Raw genomic sequence first — 25,094 nt, forward strand, 5'->3', positions numbered from 1 at the left:
GGTTGTGATTGGTATTCTCCGATTGGTTGGAAGCTTTCAGGGGGTTCGTAGCGCCGCATCGTGCCTGTGAGCTGTGATTGGACAGGAAGCCAGGTGCTGTAGTACTGAAGTTACGCTGCCTCGTCACTGTCTGATATAAATACACCTCTACTTGACTACTAGAGGTTGCTGAGCTGGATATAAGAAACGCCGAAGAGAATAACCTTCATCGCTGAAGTTGACTACATACAGGTGAGAATCGCTACGAATATCCTGCAGCTACACATGTTCAGTTATGAAGAAAACACAAGAGAAATTTATTGTGCGTTGCTGTTAATCTGATTTTCACATGAGAATAAAGAATCGTTCTTGTGTGAGCACACACACACACACACACACACATATAAATAGATGTTTTAGTTAATGTAAGAATGTTAACACTGAAGCAGACATGGCGAGTCAGACCCTTTAGTACAGGTTTATGACAGTGAGTGCATATATAAATATATACACCTCAGTTGGTCCGTCAGCTGTATTCTTCCGACTAGCAAACTGTCCGAAGAAACGCTTGTAGTCCGTACTGTGATCTATCAAAGTATGTGCCCTGCATAAGAATGTCATCAAACTAGTTACTTTTTAATTTTTTTTTAATTTCATTTTTTTTTATGAAAACAACATATTTTCATACGCAAGTGTCCCGTTAACTCAGTGTGGTAGACTATACTTTGGCTCCCAGGCATGCACTGCTTAAGTTCCAGGAAATCCAGTTGCCGTTGCCCTTTCACCCAATTTTGTTGCCCACTGTACTTATCTGGTCCCCGTCTAGTTCTATGTAGCCGTTTAGGTACGTATTCTGAATGGTATGAAAGCAAATATATAGTTATGGGCAGCTCCAGAAACGTGTCCTCCACTTTAAGCTAAGATTTAAGATTTGGTTCTGAAAATCTGCTGGGCCGACCTTTTGACTAGCTAATCTTACCGGCTTAATATGCATGTGGAGTGACAGTATATGTCAACATTTGATGATATTTATGTAAAAGTCAAGGAAAGAAAGAAGGTCATAGAATCAGTACAGCTGTAGCAAGTATATCACATTTGCTGTTCTCTTAGCTAACGTGGTTGCTAGCAATGCCACCCGTAATCGCAGCAAGTCGGCTAACGTTATCTGTCAGATTATTGGTAAAGAGATCATCAGTAAATAGACTAATATCAGTACACTGTTCTTTTCTAGTATTACTTTTTGTGCTTTCTAAATACTTTCTAATAAGTCTCAAACTAGCATACAGTTTGAGAGTTGGATTTTATTGTTTATGATTATTAGCCTGTAATGACTCGTGCTCTGCGACGTTGTTGTAATTAAATAAAATGTACCCCCATAATTATGCAGCTGTAAAGGTTTCGGTGCTGATGCCTGTGCATAAGTAATATTGTTATATTAGTTTATTTTGGCTGTACATTTTCAACCCTTATACAACCAATTTTATCCCTTTTCATCATCAGCATCTGTTAGTGTAGGGTATTTTAGTCTGAAGCCTGTTGAGGTAAATGTTGCTGTAATTTGGTGCTATATAAATAAAACTGATTTGAATGAGATATAACCAAGTACTTACCTGTCAATGGGGCTGGTCATATGCCAGTATTTTAAGGCTGAATGGTGATACTTAACATATGGATTTTTCCATATTTTCTATAAAAACATTAAAATTGTGCCATTTACTAACCTACTGATTTAACTTGTGTTAGAGTGATTCAGATTTCACCATCAGAGAGTGAATCCAAAACTGCATACTCACAGATGTAGATACTGGAACTGCTGCATATAGCTACTTAACATATATGATCAAATCCTTATTTTGTTTAACAAATTATCAGTATAAATTAACTCCTGTATGTATCCATCCACCCTGTTTATTGACATTTTTAAAACTGGTGTGCTTGGAAACTAAGAGCATATCTGTTTTTATGTGTTATCTGTGTGTTATTAATATAATGTTTAATATAAAACCCCTTCTTGTCCCCTAATTTGTTCAGGATGCCTGGCTCAGCCCCAGTTAGTTACCTGGGACCATGGCCTAAAGATGTGGGTATCATTGCCTTAGAACTGTACTTCCCATCCCAATATGTGGACCAGACTGAGTTGGAGGAGTTTGATGGTGTGCCCGCTGGTAAATACACCGTGGGCTTGGGCCAAGCTCGCATGGGCTTTTGTTCAGACCGTGAGGATATAAATTCTCTCTGCCTGACTGTGGTCCAGAGGTTGATGGAGAAGAATGCTCTATCCTACAACAGCATTGGTCGACTGGAAGTTGGTACTGAAACCATCATTGACAAGTCCAAGTCTGTCAAGACAGCCCTCATGCAGCTATTTGAGAACTCTGGCAATACAGATGTGGAGGGAATTGACACCACAAATGCTTGCTATGGTGGTACAGCTGCACTCTTCAACGCTGTCAACTGGGTGGAATCCAGCTCATGGGATGGTGAGTAAGCTTTTGTTAATGTTAAGCTGCTTTTGTTTATATCAAAAATTACCAGAAATATCTCATGTTTTCTAGTCAAAGCTGACCTCTCTAAACCCCAAAAGGTAAAATTTTACAATTAGATAAACCAAAGAAATCCACAAAATGTAAACATTTGAGATGCTGGAGCTCCAGAGTGGTTTCCATTTTTTGTTTAATAACTTAAGTAGTCTCCAAAGTGCATTGCACTGCTATAGTTATCATCCCAGTCCACTTAAAAAAAGTCTTTCAGTTAAGCATAATTACTCAGCATTACCCAGCAAGTCATGCAGCAATGTAATTTCATGAATGTTCACTTATTAGTGTTACAAGTTCTTCATATTTCACAAATCATTGTGTGTTAGTGAGCTGTGGCTTAGGTGAGTGAGCAGGGCGTCTACCAATCAGAAGCTTGGTGAATTGAACAGTTTCCTCAGATGTGTCCGTCGTGCGATCATGTGACTGTTAGACAAAAGTGCTGAATGAACGCTCTGGGTTCTCAACTTGAGAACAAAGGTCTAGAATCGACTCTGTGTGCAGTCATAGCGCCCAAAATATAACACATGTAAGCTTTTTGAAAAGCCACAGTGGCTTTTTTTTTTAAAATCTCTTCACCAGTGTTTAGTGACATGCTGACTCAAACATATCTCTCTTGTAAATGAGACACTAAGTCTCAGCGGGATTACCTGTATAAATAAAGTTTAAATAAAGTTAAAACATTATATTATGCATGAAAACTTAAGTAGATAGACTTGTATATGCAGTATGTGGGGTATGTAGGTATTTTTACTCAGTTGTATATAGCATTTGTATTCTATTTTTATCTTATTGTATATTTTATTCTATTTTATTCTACTGTATATAGTATTTTATTCTATTCTGTACAGTTGTGTACTGTATTTATTCTTATTGTATTCTAATTTTTGCTTCATAACTTTTGCAATGTCCACTTCCTGCTGTGACAAAACAAATTTCCCACGTGTGGGACTAATAAAGGTTATCTTATCTTATCTTATCTTATCTTATCTTATCTTATGTGTGTGTCTTTTTGGTGTAGTCTGTGTTGAGTGTACCTGAAGCAGCTTCTGTTTTTCTAAAAAGAATGCCTTAGTGATTTCCTGCTCCTTGTGTTTCTTCTCTGCAGGACGTTATGCTTTGGTGGTAGCAGGGGACATTGCTGTCTATGCCACAGGAAGCGCCCGGCCTACAGGGGGGGCTGGTGCTGTGGCCATCCTGATTGGGCCTAATGCTCCTCTGGCCTTTGAGCGAGGTCAGTTAATTGATAGCTTTGTTTCTTATGCTCAGTCTCTGAGACAGAGCTTTTGAGAAAGAAATTATACATTTTTGGAAAAAAGTTTATTTCTGCTCAGATGAGTTATGATATAAGCACTTGTAATGGATACACCAGTAGGACTGTGTTAAATCTGTTAGTAGATAAAATGTATCCAGAAATGACCTCAGTCGTGCAACGTTTTAAATGAGCATCGCACAAAATGTGTCTGAACATATGTCTTTTGACATTTGTGGTAAAATGAGGGAATGACTGAAGTTGTTGTTTTTAATATACAGGCCTACGGGGAACCCACATGCAGCATGCATATGACTTCTATAAGCCAGACATGGTGTCAGAGTATCCTGTTGTAGATGGCAAGCTGTCGATACAGTGCTACCTGAGTGCCTTGGACCGCTGCTACTCTGTGTACCGCAACAAAATCCATGCACAGTGGCAACGAGGTTGGTAGTATATAGAAAGACACACACATGTCTGGTTTGCTATCCTCGTGAGGACATCTCATTGACATTATGCTTTCCCTAGCCGCTTACCCTAACCCTAACCCTAACCATCAAAAATGAATGCCTAATCCTTACCCTAAACCTTAACCATAACGCAATTGTAACCATGACACTAAAACCACATTTTGAGTCTTCAAACTCATGGGGACATGGATTTTGGTCCCCATCAGGCCTGTTGGTCCCAAAGAATAGTAAATTTCGTATTTTGGACCCCCCCAAATAGGAAAAACCAGTACACACACACACCTTGGCCAGAAAAATTACTTCTTTGGTTTTCTCTCAAGGTCAGCGGTTTGGTATAAACTGCTCTGTGGTATGGGGTCTGTAAATTGGAGTATGAGCCAAAAGCTCTTAGCTGCCCCTTTCTTTTTATTGAACAATGTGTTTTGATTTTGAACCGAAGTCACAAAGAATCTAAATCAAGCCCTAAAAACTAGCAGGAATTTATGCTGAGCTAGGAAGAAGTGCAACAAGATTTGAGTTGTATGTAGAAAAAACATGTTCAAGAGAAGTGTTGGTTTGAGTGAAACTCTTATCTATCATTTCAAACTGTCATTTACACCTGTGCCGTATGTAGCCTAGTGTGGTAGTACTGCTTGAGCTACACACAAGATAACCATTGTGTCATTCAGTAAATTAATTTTTTCACATGGTCTTTAATCATTATATTTTCTAACAGAGGGTTCAGATAAGAGCTTCAGCCTGGAGGACTTTGGCTTTTTAGTCTTCCACTCTCCTTATTGCAAGCTGGTACAGAAGTCATTGGCAAGACTGATGCTGAATGACTTTCTGAACCACCCCAGCCCAAACACTGAGACCGGACCCTTCACAGGCCTCGAAGCCTTCAGGTACTCTCAAAGTAAAGCACCTGGCCAGATAGTTTGTTTTAAAGTCGTGAGCTCAAGTGTAATTGCTAGTTTTGGACATATTTAGACATTTTCATCATTTGTACTTTTATACAAACACAAAGGGGGGAAAAGCACTTGTAGTAGTTTTCTTACTCATTGTGTGTTGCAGAGATGTACAGCCAGAGGATACCTACTTTGACCGGGATGTGGAGAAGGCATTCATGAAGGCCAGTACAGATATGTTTGAGAGGAAGACCAAGGCATCCCTGCTAATCTCCAACCAGAATGGAAACATGTACACCCCCTCTGTCTATGGCTGCCTGGCATCACTTATTGCACAGTATGTCTCATTGTCTTTTCTTCCTTTTGCATTTATTTGTCCACTGAGGTCAAACATTAGTTTGAATCACGTGCTTAAGAAGGTTGAAGTCAAAGCCTGGATTAACCTATAATAAATAAATTAAAGGCAGCAACACATGGGTGCAATAGTTTAGCTGTCTGCTGGAGCAGATGAACATATGCTGCAAGTCTTAAAGTAATGTCCTGGGTTCAACTCCAGTCTGAGCTCTTTGCTGCATGTCTTTCCCCACCTTCCTGTCTGCTCTTCACTGCACTATCTAGTCAAGGCAAAAAAGACAAAATCCACTCAGACTTGAGGCATAATTAAAATTCTGTGGGATGTGCTCCAAATTTTGTGTTAGGCTTTGTGTGTGTGTGTGTGTGTGTGTGTGTGTGTGTGTGTGTGTGTGTGTGTGTGTGTGTGTGTGTGTGTGTGTGTGAGTGAGCGGGAGCGCACAATTTTCCTTTCTTTTCTTTTCTTTTTCTTTTTTTTAAAATCCATGTTATAGTTCACTTCTCAACTGCCTGAATAATAAAGGCTGAACAGATCACATAGAAGTCCTGAATCCATACTGATTCCACAACACTAACATCAAGAGTCTCTTTGGATCCTTGTCCTTGATTTGAAATGCTTGTCCTGCTAAGATTACTATTTATTTGGGACTAGTTTTACTCATCCAGTATGTATGTAAAAAAAAAATAAAAAATATATATATATATATATATATATATATATATATATATATATATATATATATATATATATATATATATATATATATATATATATTATATTTGTTGCCTCTGTTGTAGACACACACCATCACAAATGGCAGGACAAAGGATTGGAGTTTTCTCCTATGGTTCAGGATTTGCTGCTACACTGTATTCTCTCAGAGTGACACAGGACCATATCCCTGGTAAGTCATATATTTTACAATTGACTTGTGTGACATAAGTAAAATTGCAAACTTTTGCCATTAAAAACAGTAGAAAGAAACTGTAGTTCATTTCTGGTTGGTTGTCTGTGTCAGGATCTAGTCTGGACAAACTTGTATTGAGCCTAAGCGACCTGAAGACAAGACTGGACTCGAGGAAGAAAGTTTCGCCAGCTCTTTTCTCTGAGAATATGAAGCTGCGAGAAGACACACACCACTTGGGTATGACCTCGCCTTTGTTGCTTGGTTTATTATTTTTCCATATTTCTGACAGCAAGGACACTAAGAGCTGTCACAAACGCACAAAATAGCGTTCATGTAAGCACAAATAGAAAATGTTAATTGTGATGTTTACAGTAATGACAAGTATGTGATTCTTGTTCTAATATAATTAAAGAGCTTCACAACGGCTTTTGCTGTGCCCTAATATAAAATGTTACTTGGTTATTTATATATTATTCTGCACAAAGAAACATGATTAACAAATCTTGATTGACTGATTTAAGTCAAAAACAAAAATAGAAGATTCACACCCCAGGTAAATGTAAGACAGTGTACCCTGACTTTGCTTTCAAATTCACACATCTGAAGAGTACTTCAATGGAAAGTCTTTAACTTGTCAGAGTCTTGCCTCAGTAAAATAGGCTGGTTTGGCTAAAACGCTCACTGAGTTATTCACACACACAACTAGACTGGTATTTGGAATAATGGCTTGTTTACACTGATCACTTTTTTTTTTCTTCCATACAGCCAACTATGTCCCACAAGGCTCTGTTGAGGATCTGTTCCCAGGTACATGGTACTTGACGCGAGTGGATGACAAACACCGCAGGGAATATGCCCGCAGACCTCTGGATGATGACCTGCCAGCAGAATCAGAACGGGTTCGCTCAAGCAGTGCCACAGAGGTACAGGAGGAATAAATATTTGGGCAGTTTTCTATCTTTCATATAGACAAAATGAATTCTGTAACAGTATTTTTTTTTAAATCTGTAAATGACTATATGAGCAGTCCCTTATAGAAACAAATGACATGGTGGGCATGTAAGAGTCCACATGCTTAGTAAGAGTATAAAACCTTTAATTGGTGAATCTAAATTGGCCATAGGTGTGAATGCGAGTACGAATGTCTGTCATCCCTGGCGATCCATCCAGGGTGTACCCAACCTCTTGCCCTATGGTAGCTGGAATAGGCTCCAACCTCCCTACGACTCTGATATGGATAAGTGGAAGAGCGTGGATGGATGAATGGATGAAATCACCCAGCTATTTTATATAATTTAGTTATATTCGGGTTGTGGGGGCTGCAGGCTAAACAGAGAACCACCTCTTCCAGCTTATCTGGGGGAACACTGTAGCATTCCCAGGCCAGTCGGTAGAGGTCATCTCTCCAACGTGTTCTGAGGCTGAGCCTTCCTCCTCAGTATGACAAGCCCAGCTGGTGTTGCAACACTTTATTCAGGAGGCGACCACCTCAACTGTCTTCTTTTGTAGCTGCTGTGCTCTAAACCTTTCCTGAATGACTGAACTCCTCAGCCTGTTCTAAGGGAAAGCCCATCCACCTTGCAGAGACAGCTCGTTTCCACAGCTGGTATCAGCAATCTCATTCTTTTACATTTAGAAAAAGAACTAACAACTAGAAGAAGAAGAATAGTAAAGAATAAAGAGAAACAGGAACTCAGTAGTGTGAATGCTTTACAAAGCACACAATAAGCTTGTCAACAAAAAGATCAGGTGAGATTAAGAGATTTATGGGGTTTGTCAACAACAATCTCAGAGCAGCAGCTCCACCTGGTGGTAGATAGCATTTAGAAGACAACAATTTACTGATATTTGGCATCAATTGAAAACAATTACATTAAACAACTAGTACATCTGGTACCGACTAGTGACAGTAGTGACGATTACTCCTGTAGTTGTCTAGTCATGCACATTCCTATACGCTATATTGCCAAAGGCATTTGTTTGTCTGCCTTCACATGCATATGAATTTAAATGACATCCCTTCCTTAATCCATCTAGTTTAATGTAATGTCAGTCCACTATTTGTGGCAGGAGCCTCCATTAGACACTTCCCTTTCCAGAATTGCATTCTTGAGGTCAGACATTGCTGTTGGGTGAGAAGGCCTGGCTCATGGTCACCTCTTTAATTCATCCCAAAGGTGTTCTATAGGTTTGAGATCAGGACTCAGTCAAGTTCTTTGACACCAAATTCCCTCATCCATGTCTTTATGGACATGGCTTTGTACACTGGTGTGCAGTCATGTCGGAACAGGAAGAGGGGCTCCCCAAACTGGTCTCTAAAAGTTGGGAGCATCAAATTGTCCAAAATGTCTTGGATGCTGAATCATTAAGAGTTCCTCTCATTAGAACTAAGGAGCTGAGCCCTTCCTGAAAAACAACCCCACAACATAATCCCCAATACATTAAAAGTTCTTTTGGCAACAGCCAAACCCAGACTTGTCCATTGAATTGCCAAACAGAGAGTCGTGATTTGTAACTGGAGAGAACATGTCTCAGCTGCTCTAACAAATGATCTGCTTTGCATTGCACTTGGTGGTGAAAGGGTTGGATAAGTTTTCATCCAGGGATATGCGTTCCACGAAGCTCTTTGCACATTGTCCTTGAGCTAATTTCCACAGGAAGTTTGGAGGTGTTGATTCTGCAGAATGTTGCAAACTCTGCACCTCAGCATCCTCAGATTTTTACACGGCGTACCGCTTGGTGGCTGTCATTCCTAATCACTTCCACTTTGTTTTAATACAACTAAGAGAGTACTGTGGAATGGGAAAGAAATTCCACTGGTGGCATTCTATCACACTACCACACTTGTCATCTCAGATTTAAACTGGTCAGATGGTTCTTTTTCTCAGTGGAAATGCAAACAAGCAGTGGTCTGAAGGAACCATTTGGCTTCCTGAAAAGTGTTCCTGGGCACTTGGATGGATGACGGTTTATGTAAAACATAAATGTGGAGGAACCTGTGATTCAGAAGAGAAAGCTTGTCAGCATTCTCTCTCTGCATGTCTTGGTGTACCTAGACAAGATACTGAAGCCCTTTTCCCCATCTACGAAAGAATCCCCCTGCACATGCAGCATTGCTTCTCCCATATAATCAGAGGGCTCTAACTTGTCAAAATGCAATATATGGACAGTAATGAATTGTTTCATAATGTTGATTATTTTTTCTTCTTTCAGCACATCCCAAGTCCAGTAAAGAAGATGCCTCGTATGCCTGCAGCCACGGCTGGCTCTGAAAGAGCCGTCAGCAACTGAAAGTACTCTGCACTTACTTGGAGAATTATTAAGTTCCAGCAGTTTGGAAACTATGCGAGACAATAGAGATCAGATGAATAGCAACAGAAAGTGCTGTGCCGTGCAAAATTATGATTAAATCTCCATTAGTGGAGGACTACAAACAGCTGGAGTCCCCTTGTCTTCATGTGTTACTGCAGGACAGTAAACCTGAGCAGAGTCTGTTACCACAATATTTTATTTTAGTTATCCTTTATTTCAACTTTTATATTTCATGAACAGCTATATTTGGGAGAACCATAAACAGACATAGACATAGCATGATTGATTCTGACAGCTGCCAACCAGTGATGATGTGACTTCAGGTTTTCCTCTAATGAAACAGAACGAAGAGTATGTGTCACCTGTTTTTATGATTTAAAATTGTACTGCTGTCACAGCATATGATGGAGGTGCTGACTTTACAATGTCACTTGGTCATCATAAACCAGAACAGTTCAACACAAGAGGCAAAATGATGCTATATAAAGAGGAGCTTTTTCCAGTAGGCAAATGGTGCGTTATCTTTAAACTTCTGATTCCGGGAGCCAAATATCTAAAACCCAATGTAAATCTGTAAAAAGAAAAAAAAAAAGAAAATATGCACTGTAGCATACTGTATACTTTGTAACACATACCTGGTTTTATTTTGTTGAGACACCAATCAATTTATTGAGGGGTTATTGTAAGAAAATGTTTAATAGTGTTAAACATTTCACTGATAAATAAATCAAATATATCAAACTGTCTATGGCTTCTAATTTCCCATTTTTAAAAGAACTTTGTGTGAATTTGAGAAACTGGTCAGACAAGAAAAGACATGTTCTTGGACAGAGGGAACTTTAGCTGAAACTTCATATTTGCAGTCTAATTCATTAAACTGGGTAAGGTCATTGGTTGCATTGTCATTCATTGTTATTTTCTAAACCTGTTCTGTTCACTTACAGAAGTAAATAGCAAGCAAGTTATTTATTGCCTCTATGTGTACAGAAACAGTTCACTTTATTACAGGAAACAAAAAGGGGAAAGAAGATTATTTAAAAATGTCATGGAAACATTATAGCCAGTGCCTGCAAGGTTTTCTTCTTGTGATGTGGCCCTTTTTAAGAAATCTGAAATTTACATTCATCCAATCTAATCAGTGTTTCAGGGGGGAAAAATATAGGTACTGTACAAACAACTGCTAGAAATCCTTTGTAAACCTTCTCGAATTTGAGTAATTTATCCTATCATTCTTGAAAGTGCAGTCTGATCTTCTAATTAAATTTAGTTGTTAAATTTACACAAATTTACATGTGTACTTTTAGGTTTCTGTTGCAAACAGTGCAAGCAGAAAGCAGCCAAACAATTTCATTTCAGTAACTTGTAGTTTGACAACCTCGTAGAAGCAGGAACTTCCATCAGAAATTTCCTGTAGCTGCTTGTCATACTTATACAAAACATGGAAGAATCCTTTATTATTCCTGTAGAATGAGGGTGACTACATATGTATTCCAGTCACTGCCTTACACATACATACATTAGATTGGCATAAATTGAGTTGATAAATCTACCATCATCCTCATATTTGTCATCATTTGACTATTTATATATCAAAGTGCTTGAGAAATTGAACATAAAGTGATATAAAAAAGGGGGTTGCCTTTCTGATTTCCTCTTTTTCAATTGTTTGTTACACTTAAATGTTTCAAATCAAACACATTTAAATATTAGACAAAGATAACACAAGGAAACAGAAAATACAGTTTCAACATGGCACCATCACACTACCTCCACCATATTTTACTGGTGGTATGATTTTTTTGTTTTTGAAATGCTTTGGAAATGTAATGAACACACACCATTAAATTTCTCATAATTAGGTTAGTTATCAGAATTGGATTGTTGTGGGCAGCATAGTGGTGCTGTGGTTAGCACTGTTGCCTCACCTTAGGCCCATCCCTGTGTTTGCGTCAGTTCTCTCTGGGTGCTCCAGCTTCCTCCCACAGTCCAAAGGCTTGCAGTGATGGGTGTGAATGGTTCTCAGTCTCTGTTAGCCCTGTGATGTGCAGGCGACCTGTCCAGGGTATAGCCCACCTTTTGCCCTAGGAGAGGCTGGGATAGACTGATTAACTAAAGACTAAAAACATCTTAAGTTAAGTTCAGATTAAAATGCAAACATACTGTTATCCTGTTCTAATAGGTGGAAACACCTAATGTTTTCCCGCCTCATATATACTTCACACTGCGGAAAACAATGTGTCTCCCTCTTTAATAGATTAAGGAATTTGTGATTATGATTTTGCAAGGATCACAACTAAACGGGATGTGGGATTTATTGTGCATCATTTATGTGGCATTAAATTTAGAATAGATACAACAATGCTGTTGTCTATTAGAGGCTTTCAAGAATCTAGTTTTTGATTAGATTCTAAATTGCCAATATTTCCTGGATATTTTTTTTTCAAATAATAAGGAGAGTTATTATATTTTAAATCCTCTAACTACTAACTGCAACACTGTAGTTAACAGAATTGTCAGCTAATTATTAAGCTGTTAAACTAACTCTACTCACCCATGATGTTGAGTGTGCATGGTAACAATGCTAATGTAATTGTTTTTACATGTGTAAATAGCTTTGAATTAAAATAAAACATATGCAGAAATATACAAGATCTCGGGTTACTTAAAGCAGTAAAACTGCTTTAAAATGATGGAAAATGTCTATGTTTTTACACAATGGTAATTTTCTGTTATTTCTGTACATCTATCCAAAATAATTTGCCATAAAAGAACACAAAATGTCTGTTTAGGTGGCAAAATAGATGACTAATTTGTTTTAGTAAGTTGCTTATTTGACAGAAGAAATAGCCATCTATCCATTTTCCTTCACTGATTTTAAATAACATTTCACTAAACTTAATTCACCACTAGTACTTGCAACTTGCAGAGTTGCATACTGAAGCATTTAGTATGTATACAGAATCTGTTTTTACAGTTCTCATCTTTTTTAATTAATATTAATTTGCAGAACATTTGTATTAAGCTTGAACATTAGACAGGTCTTGCAATAATCACAGAAAATATACCTTGCCCTAAAAACAGCAAATTAATACTGAGTGACTATTGACACTGACTGAATAATATAACATAATATAATATTATAATACTATAATAACATAATAATAATAAAGAGACAAACGAACTGTGTTTAATATGTGATTAAGATTTATTTAATGAAAAATAATCTTTGTTTTTTTATCTGAAAATTTATATTTATATCCTTGCAGATGGTGAGAAAGTAAGTCGCAGGTTCAAGAGCTTTGTAAGACAAGGAATGACAAGTCAGAAAGCCACCCAAGACTTCAACAGAATTTTAAAAATATATGTACCTCTCCACCTTTCTTCTTCTTTTGAATGTTAATTTGTTATTATTGTTTTTATTGCAGATAGTAGCTTTTTAAAAACTTTTTAAAAAATTACTAATCAAAGAGAACATTAAAAAGAGGGCTACAGAAGAGAAACACTGGGTTTCAGTCCCGTCACTGTCAGTGATGACAGCCGGATGCGAGCAGTGTTCAGGCCAAAGAAAAAGTAAGATAGGTTGAAGTTTCGAGGAGCTGACACTTTTACCGTTATGTGGCCCCAGCGTTGCGTGCGCACACCAGCTTTATAATACGACGATGTTGACACTTTTGACACACCCACCGAACCATCCTGGGCAACTTCAAATGCAGCTGGCCAACGTTTGAAGGAAACATGTCTGTCTACCCGGAAACCCTAACAAAGCAGATCTGAACGTCTCCGCGGTCTCCTCCAGCACAGTCCGTGCCATTAAGAGTCAAATTGAGTTGGTTTAGTGTTGAAAACAAGACAGAGTTTGGAAACAAAATAGAAAAGTATGAAAACACCCTCAGTGTTATTCGCCTGCAGCAGAACAGTACCCGAACTCTACACCGCCCCTCTGTGCGTCGACGCGCTGAGCCAGGGTGGAGTTTTTCGCAAGCCGCTGCCGAGGGATAGGGAGAGGAACTGAGAAAAAGTCGTCTTCTGGCCTTTCCCCTGGTGGAAAACTTTATTTGTTGTCGGGAGTTAATTTAAGGATCGTTAAATCAGCTCTGTTTTCCGTGTTTGAGTGGCCGTCGACGAGAGTGGATTAACGCGCCCAGGTCAGACTGAATGTTTCTAACTTTGAAAAGTTTCTAGCTTTTTTCTTCGTTTTTTTAAAACGCGAAGTCCCTGACGTCACCACAGACTCGACATGGAAGCGAGACAGATTAGTAAACGTATGCAGATTTGGGCCTTCTAATGTAGAGAGCGCATAAACGGTAGTGTATATGATAACCCAGAAGTTAAATCACACAAATGGGAGACGAATCGAAAGTATCAAGCGCCAAAAGAGACCACCTCTCACACACACACGCACACACATCTGAATTTTCTGTGCGCCGTGTCACTGTCCTCTCATGCTTCCCTACAATACGCGCATTTTGATGAGATATATATAAGTTACCTTTATACTATGAAATAGTTTGAATGTCAAAGTTAAAAGGAGTTAACAGCTGTATTGTTCCCCTTTTGACCTACAGCATGCAAGTTCAGTTCATCACAGTCATTTTGTAGGCCGCTCATAAGTGTCCTGGGCGTGTTGTGCAGCTGTTAGAACAAGAAAAAATATCGCCTCTGGGTGTAAATTCTTACACCGCTGTGATGTGTTGTGCAACACAATGAAGGAATTTGGATGCAGATATGTCTACTAACCACCGAGCAATAAAGGAAAAAACAAAGGGTACTTTCTACAGGCTGAAGGACGGCCTGTAGAAACTAGCCTGGAAGAATTAGGAGCTGTACATTTTTAGGCAGGCTCACCTAAAATAAGTAAATAAATAAACTAAAAACCAAACAAAAGCATTTTTGTCTCTGTGAAATTGCTTATTACATTAATTGATTAAAAGAATGTTATAACAATTAATAACTGCTTCATTTTGTATTTAAACTTGTATCTCATTAGATTTTTACATCTTTACATTTTTTTTTATATCATGCTGCTGTAACACAATTTCCCAAATTTTGGGATAAATAAACGCTTATCATTCACTGAAAAGTAATGTCTTCAGTAAATGCTTCACCTTCTTTTTTGAACTTGTAAAGATCAGCCTGTGTTCATTAAATAAGGAGTTTTGTTACATGTTAGGTTGCTTATTCAATGCTTACCTTTCAAAAAAGAAGTGCAAAGAAAAAAAAATATAAATAACTATCTGACACCAGAACACATATAAGGGAACAGTTAATATATGCACAAGATGGCATGCTCTCAGTGCACTGCACATTTTCGACCACAACCACAGCAAAAATAAATAAGTAAAAATCTAACTATTTTAAGTGGAGGCGAGTGAGCAAGAGATAAAGATAGAGAATCATGAGGTCTTACAAAAGTAAGAACAAAACGTAAACTGGAACTAAACAGAAATCCAATCACTCAGCTTATTGTGACTTGTTGTCTTTGCCTTCCTGAGTGTTGTGTTTGTTTTTAGTTGAACAGATTATTTGTTAGTTGATGTAGTCTTATATGTCTTGTGTGTGTGGATTTTTTTCATTAACCAGCTTCACATGTGTAGCAGAAGCTAACTTTTAACTGCCAAGCCACTATACACTGGTGAAACACTGTGATCTGGGCTGTAAAGAAATGAAGAAAGGCCTCCAGTATTCAAGGTTCAGGCCATGCTGTGTAGTAATCTGAGCTAATCTACCAGCCATACAGAATTCAGGTAACAGAGTAAAATCCCATTTTGGAAGTTGTATCGTGGACTATTCTCACACCAGTTAAGGAAACCTGCTTCCATTCCAATGTGTTGCCGTGGTTGGAGTGTAGTGTTTTAACTCAGCCATATTTGGTCAAGACAACATGTGCAGCCACTAGTCCACAAGAAATCATTTGTTTTAGACATAAGCCAATTCCCATGGCTGTGTGAGATGCCTGGGGAGTTCAGTCACACCAATGAGGAGACTGGAAGAAAATACAGCTCTTACTTAATTTAAAAATCACACAAAACCTTAATGTTGTTGGGTTGTTTATGATTAAATGAAACATGTATAAAGAATAAAAAGAAACAGAGCTTACCTTGTGATGGCATCACACTAACTGTAATACTGGCTGGTATTATGCCAAATTGTCAATAATTTCATCCATCAGAAACATTAATCCATGTATGGAGAACAACCTCCAGGTGAATTCTAGGGTCTTACATATGAGAACATAATAAAAAAATTCATTTGGTGCTTACCAGGTGCTGAAATTATGTAAATAAAACTTGAACACATGACATACAATGTCATTATTTATTTTGGAAAAAAACTAAGCAAAAATAGGTGTGTAACACAATGCTAATACATCATCAGTGGTCTTAGAGAAACTGTTGCTCACCACCAATCTGGGAAGGGTTTTAAAACCATTTTTAGAAAGACTATTCCCATGTGGAAAACATTCAAGACAGCTACCAATCTTCCCAAGAGTCAGTGTCCTAGTGAATTCAACTCATGGGTAGAGTGTGCACTGTTTTGAGAAAATGCAAAAAACACAGGAGCTACATCTCAGTCTCTACAGGCCTCAGTATGTTAAAATAAGAAGGAAATTGAACATGTATGGCTTGTTTGGAAGGGCTGCCAAATGAAAACCTTTTCTCTCAAAAAGGAATATGACAGCATGGCTTAGGTTTGCATCTCATCCAGCCACAAGACTTTTGGAACAATGTCATTCTGACAGACAAAACCAAAATTGAGATGTCTGTCCACAATGAACAGCACCACTTTTGGAGAAAACCAAATACAAATACAATACTCATACCAACTGTTAAGCATGGTAGAGGGGGGTGATGGTTTGAGCTTGTTTTCCAGCCACAACACCTGGCCACCTCACATTCATATTCAAAAAAGAAAAAACACACGTGTTTTAAAATTAACTACTCATTGGTTTCCCTTTTAGAAATTACAATGTTTTTAATGTTAGCCCTTCATCAGACTGGTGAAACATTAAGAGGAGTGTGTGTGGTGTGTGTTCATGTGTAAGGACCTGGTCTACATAGGCTTGGTCCTCTGAAGGATGTGGCCCCTGAATTTGGACACAGCCTGTGTGTTTAAATGTGCAATGAGTGAGTATGTGGTTGCTGCAATTAAGAAAAGTGAGCGTATCCTCATTCTCAGAATTAGGGATATTCCTTGGAACTAATTTCTTAGTCAACTAAGCAAGGGAAAAAAAATAGTGCAACCTGCAAGTGTGATCTACCCACATGTCTCTACATGTCTTCAGGATCGCTGCAGTGGCATACACAGTCTGAATAGTTTATATGATGCCTTTAGTCGTAATAGTGAGAAGAGCTGTGTTAAGTTCTGAAAACATCTGTTCTGGTGAGACACATCTGTCATTGCTAGTGTTGGATATTTGTTTAAAAATAGCATTATCCTGATAGAAGTAGATTGGGCTGATGCCAGTACAATTCCCATAGAACTGGGCTGTCCAACTACAGGCCTCAAGAGCCGGTGTCCTGCAGGTTTTACATGTGTCCTTTATCCAGCACCGCTGATTTAAATGGCTAAATTGCCTCCTCAACATGTCTTGAAGTTCTCCAGAGGCCTGGTAATGAACTAATCATTTGATTCAGGTTTGTTGACCCAAGGTGATATCTAAAACCTGCAGGAAACCGGCTCTTGAGGCTTGGAGTTGGACATCCCTGTCATAGAAGCTTATTTCTATGAATGTTGATGTGTCTTGGTCATTGTGGATGCTGGGCATTTTGATATCAAAGTAACCTAAAATTAAGTTTCAGATGGGAGTTTCTAAAGTGTTTTTGGCATATTATTAGGAAGGGATCACTTTTCATTGCAGTGATAGGGTTCTTGATTGATACAGGACATACAAGATGCTGTCCAAAACCACATTTTTGAGAATCCTTTCAGAGGGGTTAGTTTGCTTATAACTTTCTAGAACAAATCCCAATTTTGATGCAAAAAAAGAAACTTTGCCCTAGCCAGGGGATCAGATCAGATCATGACTAGGTGAGTTCAAATGAGCTGCCTAAATACAGGAAAGCCAGTTGGGACACCTCACTTACTCAAGAATGAGTAGCTGGCTATGACACAAGAGCATGGGAACCATTGATTGCCTTCTGAACAGACTTCCAGTGACAGATGTGGAAACAGGAGAGGTACAAGTCGAGTCAGTCTATCCACTTGCAGTGCTGGGCAGCTGAGTTTCCATGGGGCTTTGGAGCAGGGAAGCTTCAGTCATTTCAGCCACCCAGTGTTTTACCTTATCATCTTGGAAAGGCTAGAGCATTTGATGGTTAGGAGCATAAGACCACATAACCAGCCAAAAAAGACACTACTCTCTGTATAGTCTTTTTAAGATACCAATTAAGAGCTCTCTTCGATTCACCATGAAGACAGATTAGAGTAAATGATAAAATCATAAAATTCCCCAGCAAACAAAGTAGCATCTGGGTTCATACTGGCCAGATCGTAGTGTAAAAATCAGGAAGAGAACCCAATGCAGGATACACATGGGCAGAGTAAAATCCAGTTTGGGAGGGTGTAGTCAAAAGGCAAAGTCCATAGAGCTGTCCAAAAGGAAATGAGAAGTTCACAAGGGAAAATAACAAAATCATGAGGAATGCTGGGGAGCTTGACTAAGCAAGTTTACCAGATGACAAGTGGTTAGCGCAAAGCTGGAGCTGTATATACTAAGACCAGTGGCTAACTGAAAACAGGCATGGTAGGGCAACAAAGCAAAGGCTGGAAGTGTAACTAAGTGAGGTCTAAGACATACAGAAATTTCAAAATAAATCAGGAAGTAACCAGATATACAGTTGGTGAGATTAATCAGCATACAATCAAGGATGGAAAACTAATGCAGGAAGTAAAATTGACAACGATTTATGATGTACACAGGAAAATAACAAACACATGCGGTTTACAAGTAAGGTGCAGTTGGTATTCACAAGTGGACAGATATTAGTTGAACTGGTGAATTGTTATTAGCTTATAATATTTCTCCTATTCTTTATTTCATTTTTAAAGTTCTCTATAGTTTTAGGAGCCTTTGTTATATGTTTAAAATTGCTAACAGGCATAAGGCATAATTCTTACACCTGGCATTGTTCAGCGTGGGCCATGAAGTGCATCTTTAATCTGTTTGATCACAAACATTATGCCACACCGTCTAATCTGGAAGTTTTCACATTAAACTTTGCCAGCGTCATCAACACTGCTGCTGTTGTGTTATCAGTGTTTCTGTTTAAAACTGGGGGCTGTGGGCTTAATGTTGTCATACTTGTTATTTACACTTTTTATTCGCTGCTCCTAAATACGTTTGTATTTTCTGGTCAGTTTTTAGAAATATAACAAATGTGGGTGAAAAACTTAGGTATACATTGTTTAACACATCTGCACGCTACAGAGCCGTGGATTAAATGAAGCATCGAAGCAAAGAATTTGTGTCGAGAATTTTTTGTAATTGACTTATTTGAGTTACTTAATTAATCATTGCAGTTGTAATATAAACTTTAGGTAAATTCTTTAGGCAAAACTTTAAGAACTGCAGCAAATAAAACTTGTGTATAAAGTGGGTTTTATTGTCATTCTTCTAAATGACAACTATACATTTTAACAAAATGTTGTTTCTCCAAAACCTTTATGCAACTCAAAATGATTTATGTGATTTTAAAATTCAAGTTCAATTCAATTTTATTAATATAACGCCATATAACGTTGAAGACGCTTTATATTGTAAGGTAGACCTTACAATAATACATACAGAGAAAAACCCAACAATCAGATGACCCCCTATGAGAAAAAACTCCCTTTTAACAGGAAGAAGCCTCCGGCAGAACCAGGCTCAGGGAGGGGCGGCCATCGGTTGGGGTAAGAGAAGGAAGACAGGATAGAAGACATGCTGTGGAAGAGACAGATTAATAACAAGTGCGATTTAATGCAGAGAGGTGTATTAACACATAGTGAGTGAAAAAGGTGACTGAAAAGGAAAATGCATCATGGGTGTCAGAATCAGAATCAGAATACTTTATTGATCCCTGGGGGAAATTATTTTTTGTTACAGTGCTCCATTTTAAACCAACATTAAGACAAGACAGACAATACGCTAACTAAGAATAGTACAATATATACATATATATACATACATACATACATAAGTCACTTATAAATAAATATTTGGAAAAGAAACATGTGTAGTTGTAGCAGCAAACAGTGTGTTAAGTGGATGCGTTGTACAGGGAGATGGCCACAGGCAGGAATGATTTCCTGTGTCGTTCAGTGGTGCTTTTCGGTAATCTCAGTCTCTCACTGAACGAGCTCCTGTGACTGACCAACATGTCCATGATGCATTTTCCTTTTCAGTCACCTAGGAGGGGTATGAGTCTGCCTACAGCAGCCTATGTCTATTGCAGCATAACTAAGGGAGGATTCAGGGTCACCTGGTCCAGCCCTAACTATATGCTTTAGCAAAAAGGAAAGTTTTAAGCCTAATCTTAAAAGTAGAGATAGTGTCTGTCTCCCAAATCCAAACTGGAAGCTGGTTCCACAGAAGAGGGGCCTGAAAACCAAAGGCTCTCCCTCACATTCTACTTTTAAATACTCTAGGATCAACAAGTACGCCTGCAGTGTGAGAGTGAAGTGCTCTAATGGGGTGATATGGTACTACAAGGTCATTAAGATAAGATGGGGCCTGATTATTTAAGACATTGTATGTGAGGGGCAGGATTTTGAACTCAATTCTGGATTTAACAGGAAGCCAATATAGGAGAAATATGCTCTCTCTTTCTAGTCCCTGTCAGCACTTTTGCTGCAGCATTTTGGATTAGCTGAAGGTATTTCAGAGAGTTTTTAGGACGTCCTGATAATAATGATTTACAGTGGTCCAGCCTAGAAATATGCATGAACTAATTTTTCAGCATCACTCTGAGACAGGAAATTTCTAATTTTAGAGATGTTGTGCAAATGGAAGAAAGCAGTCTTACATATTTGTTTAATATGTGCATTGAAGGACATGTCCTGGTCAAAAATGACTCCAAGATTCCTCACAGTGTTACTGGAGGCCAAGGTAATGCCATCCAGAGTAAGAATCTGGTTAGATACCATATTTCTAAGATTTTCAGGGCCGAGTAAAATAACCTCAGCTTTATCTGAATTAAGAAGCAGAAAATTAGGTCTTTATGTCTTGAAGACATTCCTGCAGTTTAACTAATTGGTGTGTGTTATCTGGCTCCATGGATAGAGTTTTTTGCCATCTGCATAGCAGTGAAAATGTATACTATGTCTTCTGATGATACTGCCTAATAGGGCTGATCGATATAACAATATATATCGGATGACGATATAAAAACGTCTATCGTTGCATTTTACGCTATCGTTTGTTTCGTGGTGTCGCAAAATAAACTGTTTATGGCAATATTTTTTCATTATTTTGATGGTCACTGTAGTGGCTATATTAATTTCTTAAAGTTCTCTCTTTCTCTTATATTTAATATAACCACACTACAGACAAACAAGCACTTGTTTTTATGCATTGTCTTTAGCAACAACAACAGTAAAACCATCGCATGTCCGCTTGTTTATTTTCCACATAAACCTTTCACAAAAAAGCTCAAGATCCTGTTGAGACTTTTCAAAATAAACCGAATCACGCGAAAGATGCAGAGTATTTATGGATGAGAAGCAAAAAAGAGCCGTCAGGTGCTAAAAAATAAACCTTAGACTCAAACATTAGAACAGGCTTTTCCCCGCAGCACGCTGTGTAATAAATACTCATAAAGAAAACGGCGGCCGTTACAACCTATGTCTAAAAATGTATAGTTTCATGCATCAGTTAAAACACTCAACTCCAGGTACGCGACGCCCAGCTGGAAACACTTCAAGCAAGTCGAGCTGCCCGAGATTCACAGAATTTACAGAAAATGTTACATTTTTGTGATTTATATCATTATCGGACGATAGATGTCTTAATATCGGGATGTGAGATTTTGGTCATATCGCACAGCCCTACTGCCTAAGGAAAGCATGTATAATGCAAACAGAATTGGTCCTAGCACTGAACCCTGTGGAACTCCATAATTAACCTTAGTGTGTGAAGAGGACTTTCCATTTACATGAACAAATTGGAGCCTATTAGATAGATATGATACAAACCACTGCAGCGCAGTACCTGTATTACATACAGTATGCTACAATTGTTCTAATAGGATATTATGGTCGAACAGTATTGAACGCTGCGCTGAGGTCTAGCAGGACAATAACACAGAGATGAGTCCACTGTCAGAGGCCATAAGAAGATCATTTGTAACCTTCACTAAAGCTGTTTCTGTGCTGTGATGGGTTCTGAAACTCTTCAAAAATGCAAATATATAGTTGTGTTACACAATGGTTATATACGAAGGGCAATAAATATACCTGACAACATGTACAAAGAATTTAGAGAGTATTAAATTTGGCTAGTCTCCCATTTAAGATTATCTTCTCCTGCACCTCTTCATTGCTTTAATGTAGCTGCTATTTTTTAAATCATTCTTTGTGTTATTAGTTATTTGTGTTGAACCTTACATTGCGACTGGGCTATTGCTTATGCTTTTTCTTGTGCTTCTGCTTTTGTTGCTACTTCTGTTTTTTTCTGTTTCTTCTTCCTCTTCTTCTGCTGCTACTGCCTCTGCAGAAAATTACTAGTACCACTTGCTGATTTACCAGTCGAGCAACCAAACTGGTCCATCATCAATCTTGTATTTTGAGGATTCAAGTGGTTACCTGACAGTTTTTCTGGGTTTCCAAGGCCAATAATTTACAGTTTTGTTTGTAAGCTCCTGGACAGTAAACATTTTTTTTAAAATTTTGCCTCTGCACACTGTCACAGTGGATTTTAAATCACACAAAATGTGATTAAGAGCAGACTTTAAGCTTTTAAGTACATTGTCAAACATCACCAAATACTGTTTCCTTCCTTGTGATGCTTTAGCAGGCCTTTACTGCAGCCACCTTCAGTTGCTGTTAGTTTCGAGGGTTTTCTGCTTTCGGTTTTGGGTCATTTCGTGTCAAATCATTGTGAGGCTTGTGGTCAGCCATCTCACATTCATATATCATATATCAAATGCTAAAAACTAGTTACCTGCTGCATAACATTGTCTCCATCATATCTGATATATGATGTGGTGTTTTTCTAATCATGAACTATGCCTTCCCTTTTCCATACTTTTCTCTTGCAATCATTAAGGTTCATCTTGGTTTCATCTTTCCAAAGATGTTTTTTTTTTTTGGACAGGCCCTTGTAGATGCTTCCTTTCAAAGTGTAATCTGCGTTGTTGTACACCATCTAAATTTGAATTCAAGAAGTTGCTCACAACTTAGTGTTCCATGTTTTGTGGTTTTTCAGGCCGTTGGTGTCGCTGAGCTGCTCAATTTTCCCATACTAATCTTACTTTTTTGCTGTCTCTGATTGCTTTATTTTGGAGGTCTTTAAGCCTAAAGAATATTTCTTCACATACATCGATATCTCTTTGGGTTTCATTTATCAAATGCAAGTTCAACACTCAATTCAAAATTCAACAACCAATTTCAATTTTTTTTCTCTAATTTGGTCAAGACACTAACCCTAAATTGCTCTCCGATGCGTTCATTGGAGTATAAATGTGTATGAATTGTAGTTAGGAAGCACTAAGAAACTTAGAAGACAGTGCTTGTGTGAATGGGTGTGATTGGGTGAATGTGGCATGTTGTATAGAGCTCTTTGAGTACTCTGGGAGAGTTGAAAAGCGCTATATAAGAATTAATCCATAAGTGTACGTAGGGCAGAGAGAGACTCCTACATAATGAAACTAATCTATTTAAAAAAAATATTGGCCACTTGGATAGTGGGAGTAGTGTAGTATTTTTACCGTTCATCTTCTGTGTTCAACAGAACAAGTTCTTTGTGAGAGTGTGATTGTCTCTGAAACATAGACTGAAGTTATTGTCAAAATAGACATTTTGACATTTTTTGGTTTTCAAATAGCTCATAATGTTGTAATTGTGTTGCCTTATACTAAAGGCAAATGCTGCTATTTTAACTTTCCTTCACCCGTATAAATTTCCCTCAAACAAGTGAAATCTGATCTGTACAGTACAGACCAGAACAGAAATAATTAGCCTCGTTTCCTTTTTCCCCCTTTTATAAATTCCCTTATAGATTTCCTGTTTACTCTAGGGTATTGTTTTGACAAAACCTTTTAGTGCACTGAATGGTCAGATTAAAAAAAAATGTATGAAATGCTAAAAAAACAAGAGAATTGGAGATTTTTTCTAGTTGGGGAATGGTATAATTACTGTATATGAGCATGTGTAGACTATAGAGTTGAGAGGAAATGTAAGAATGGGAGATGAGATGCAAAAGTTCAAATGCGGTCGTTGTGGTTACTTGTTTAAGATAGACTGTAACAATGCCACTGGGTTATTTTCACAGTGTCACATCAGGGTAAACACAGCTTCAATTTACAATAGTACAGCAAATGTGCATTAGCAGAGTGAAAGTTGTTGTGAAAAACTACCAGTAAAACAAATCATACTACAGTTGGATACAAGTGTACTAGTTACCTCAGCTCTGTAATAAGGACACTGCAATGACTTTGTTATTGTGTTATGTGCTCTGGAGCTACAGCTGTGTCTACATTTCTTGGACTCAAGAACTCTTCTATTAGTATCAGAGTGGTGCCAATGCCAATAGTGATGATCAAATGTGATATAAGCAGCAACCTTAAACTGGAAAAGTGTTTCTCATGATGTTTGTGTTGATAATAGTTAAGCAATTTCTGTGACAAATAACAAATATGACAAAAAATGACTTATTGAATTATAAAACAAAAATTCAAAACATGTTTTATTAAATTTAAGATTCTTATAAGAGCCGGTAACTTCTCTAAAACAGGTTGTCTTATTTTGAGCCTGATGAAGGTTCTGCAGTGACTTTAAGCTGGTTGCCCACATTGCAGCACAGCAGGCAGCAGAGACTGTTGAAGGCCACGATCACAGGAAGTTTAAAACTCTACCATCTGTATACGAAGCTACACTCAGTGGTTGCAAAGACTTGTATTGCAGCACTGTGAACTCCTGATAAACTATTCTTCACCATAAGTGGTTTTACTTGAGCAATAATATATGTCCACCCAGATGACCTCTTTCCTAATGTCCACAGATGTCATGAGGTTACACAACCAAAACAAATTAAATCTGTTATTTCACTTTTTTCTTGTTCTTACATAGAAAAAGAGAAAAATGTTTTACTTGTATAATACAAGTACTATTGTTTTTCTTGTGACATTACCAATAAGTTTGATGTGTCACATGGCCCTCTTCCTATTAAAAAAACAAAAGTTGTATCCAAGATGGCCGACTTCTAA

General features: G+C 38.0%; 2 protein-coding genes across 4 annotated transcripts in view; both read left to right on the forward strand.

Moving 5' to 3' along the window:
• The first annotated feature begins 54 nt into the window (after positions 1-54).
• Positions 55-10,439, forward strand: hmgcs1 (3-hydroxy-3-methylglutaryl-CoA synthase 1 (soluble)). Of its 2 annotated transcripts, none has more exons than XM_085464502.1 (10): positions 55-231; positions 2,011-2,459; positions 3,622-3,747; positions 4,047-4,211; positions 4,951-5,119; positions 5,289-5,459; positions 6,272-6,378; positions 6,493-6,618; positions 7,147-7,304; positions 9,595-10,439. In XM_085464502.1, exons 2-10 carry the CDS (start codon positions 2,012-2,014, stop codon positions 9,670-9,672), a joined length of 1,548 nt encoding a protein of 515 aa, XP_085320628.1. In that variant the 5' UTR covers positions 55-231; position 2,011; the 3' UTR covers positions 9,673-10,439. The 2 variants fall into 2 exon arrangements, with proteins under 2 accessions (XP_085320628.1, XP_085320629.1); XM_085464503.1 differs by lacking the exon at positions 55-231 and adding an exon at positions 713-823.
• Positions 10,440-13,309: 2,870 nt separating this feature from the next.
• tln1 (talin 1) overlaps positions 13,310-25,094 on the forward strand; it is a 57,286-nt gene continuing 45,501 nt past the window's right edge. For both annotated transcript variants that reach the window (XM_085464504.1, XM_085464505.1), the window contains exon 1: positions 13,310-13,838. The gene's annotated coding sequence lies outside the window, so the exon portion shown is untranslated. The remainder of the gene's footprint in view (positions 13,839-25,094) is intronic.

This window comes from Copadichromis virginalis, linkage group LG7 (assembly GCF_057382275.1).
Source record: "Copadichromis virginalis isolate Kocher_CV1m ecotype Utaka linkage group LG7, C_Virginalis_male_GT1.1, whole genome shotgun sequence".
Lineage (NCBI taxonomy): Eukaryota > Metazoa > Chordata > Actinopteri > Cichliformes > Cichlidae > Copadichromis > Copadichromis virginalis.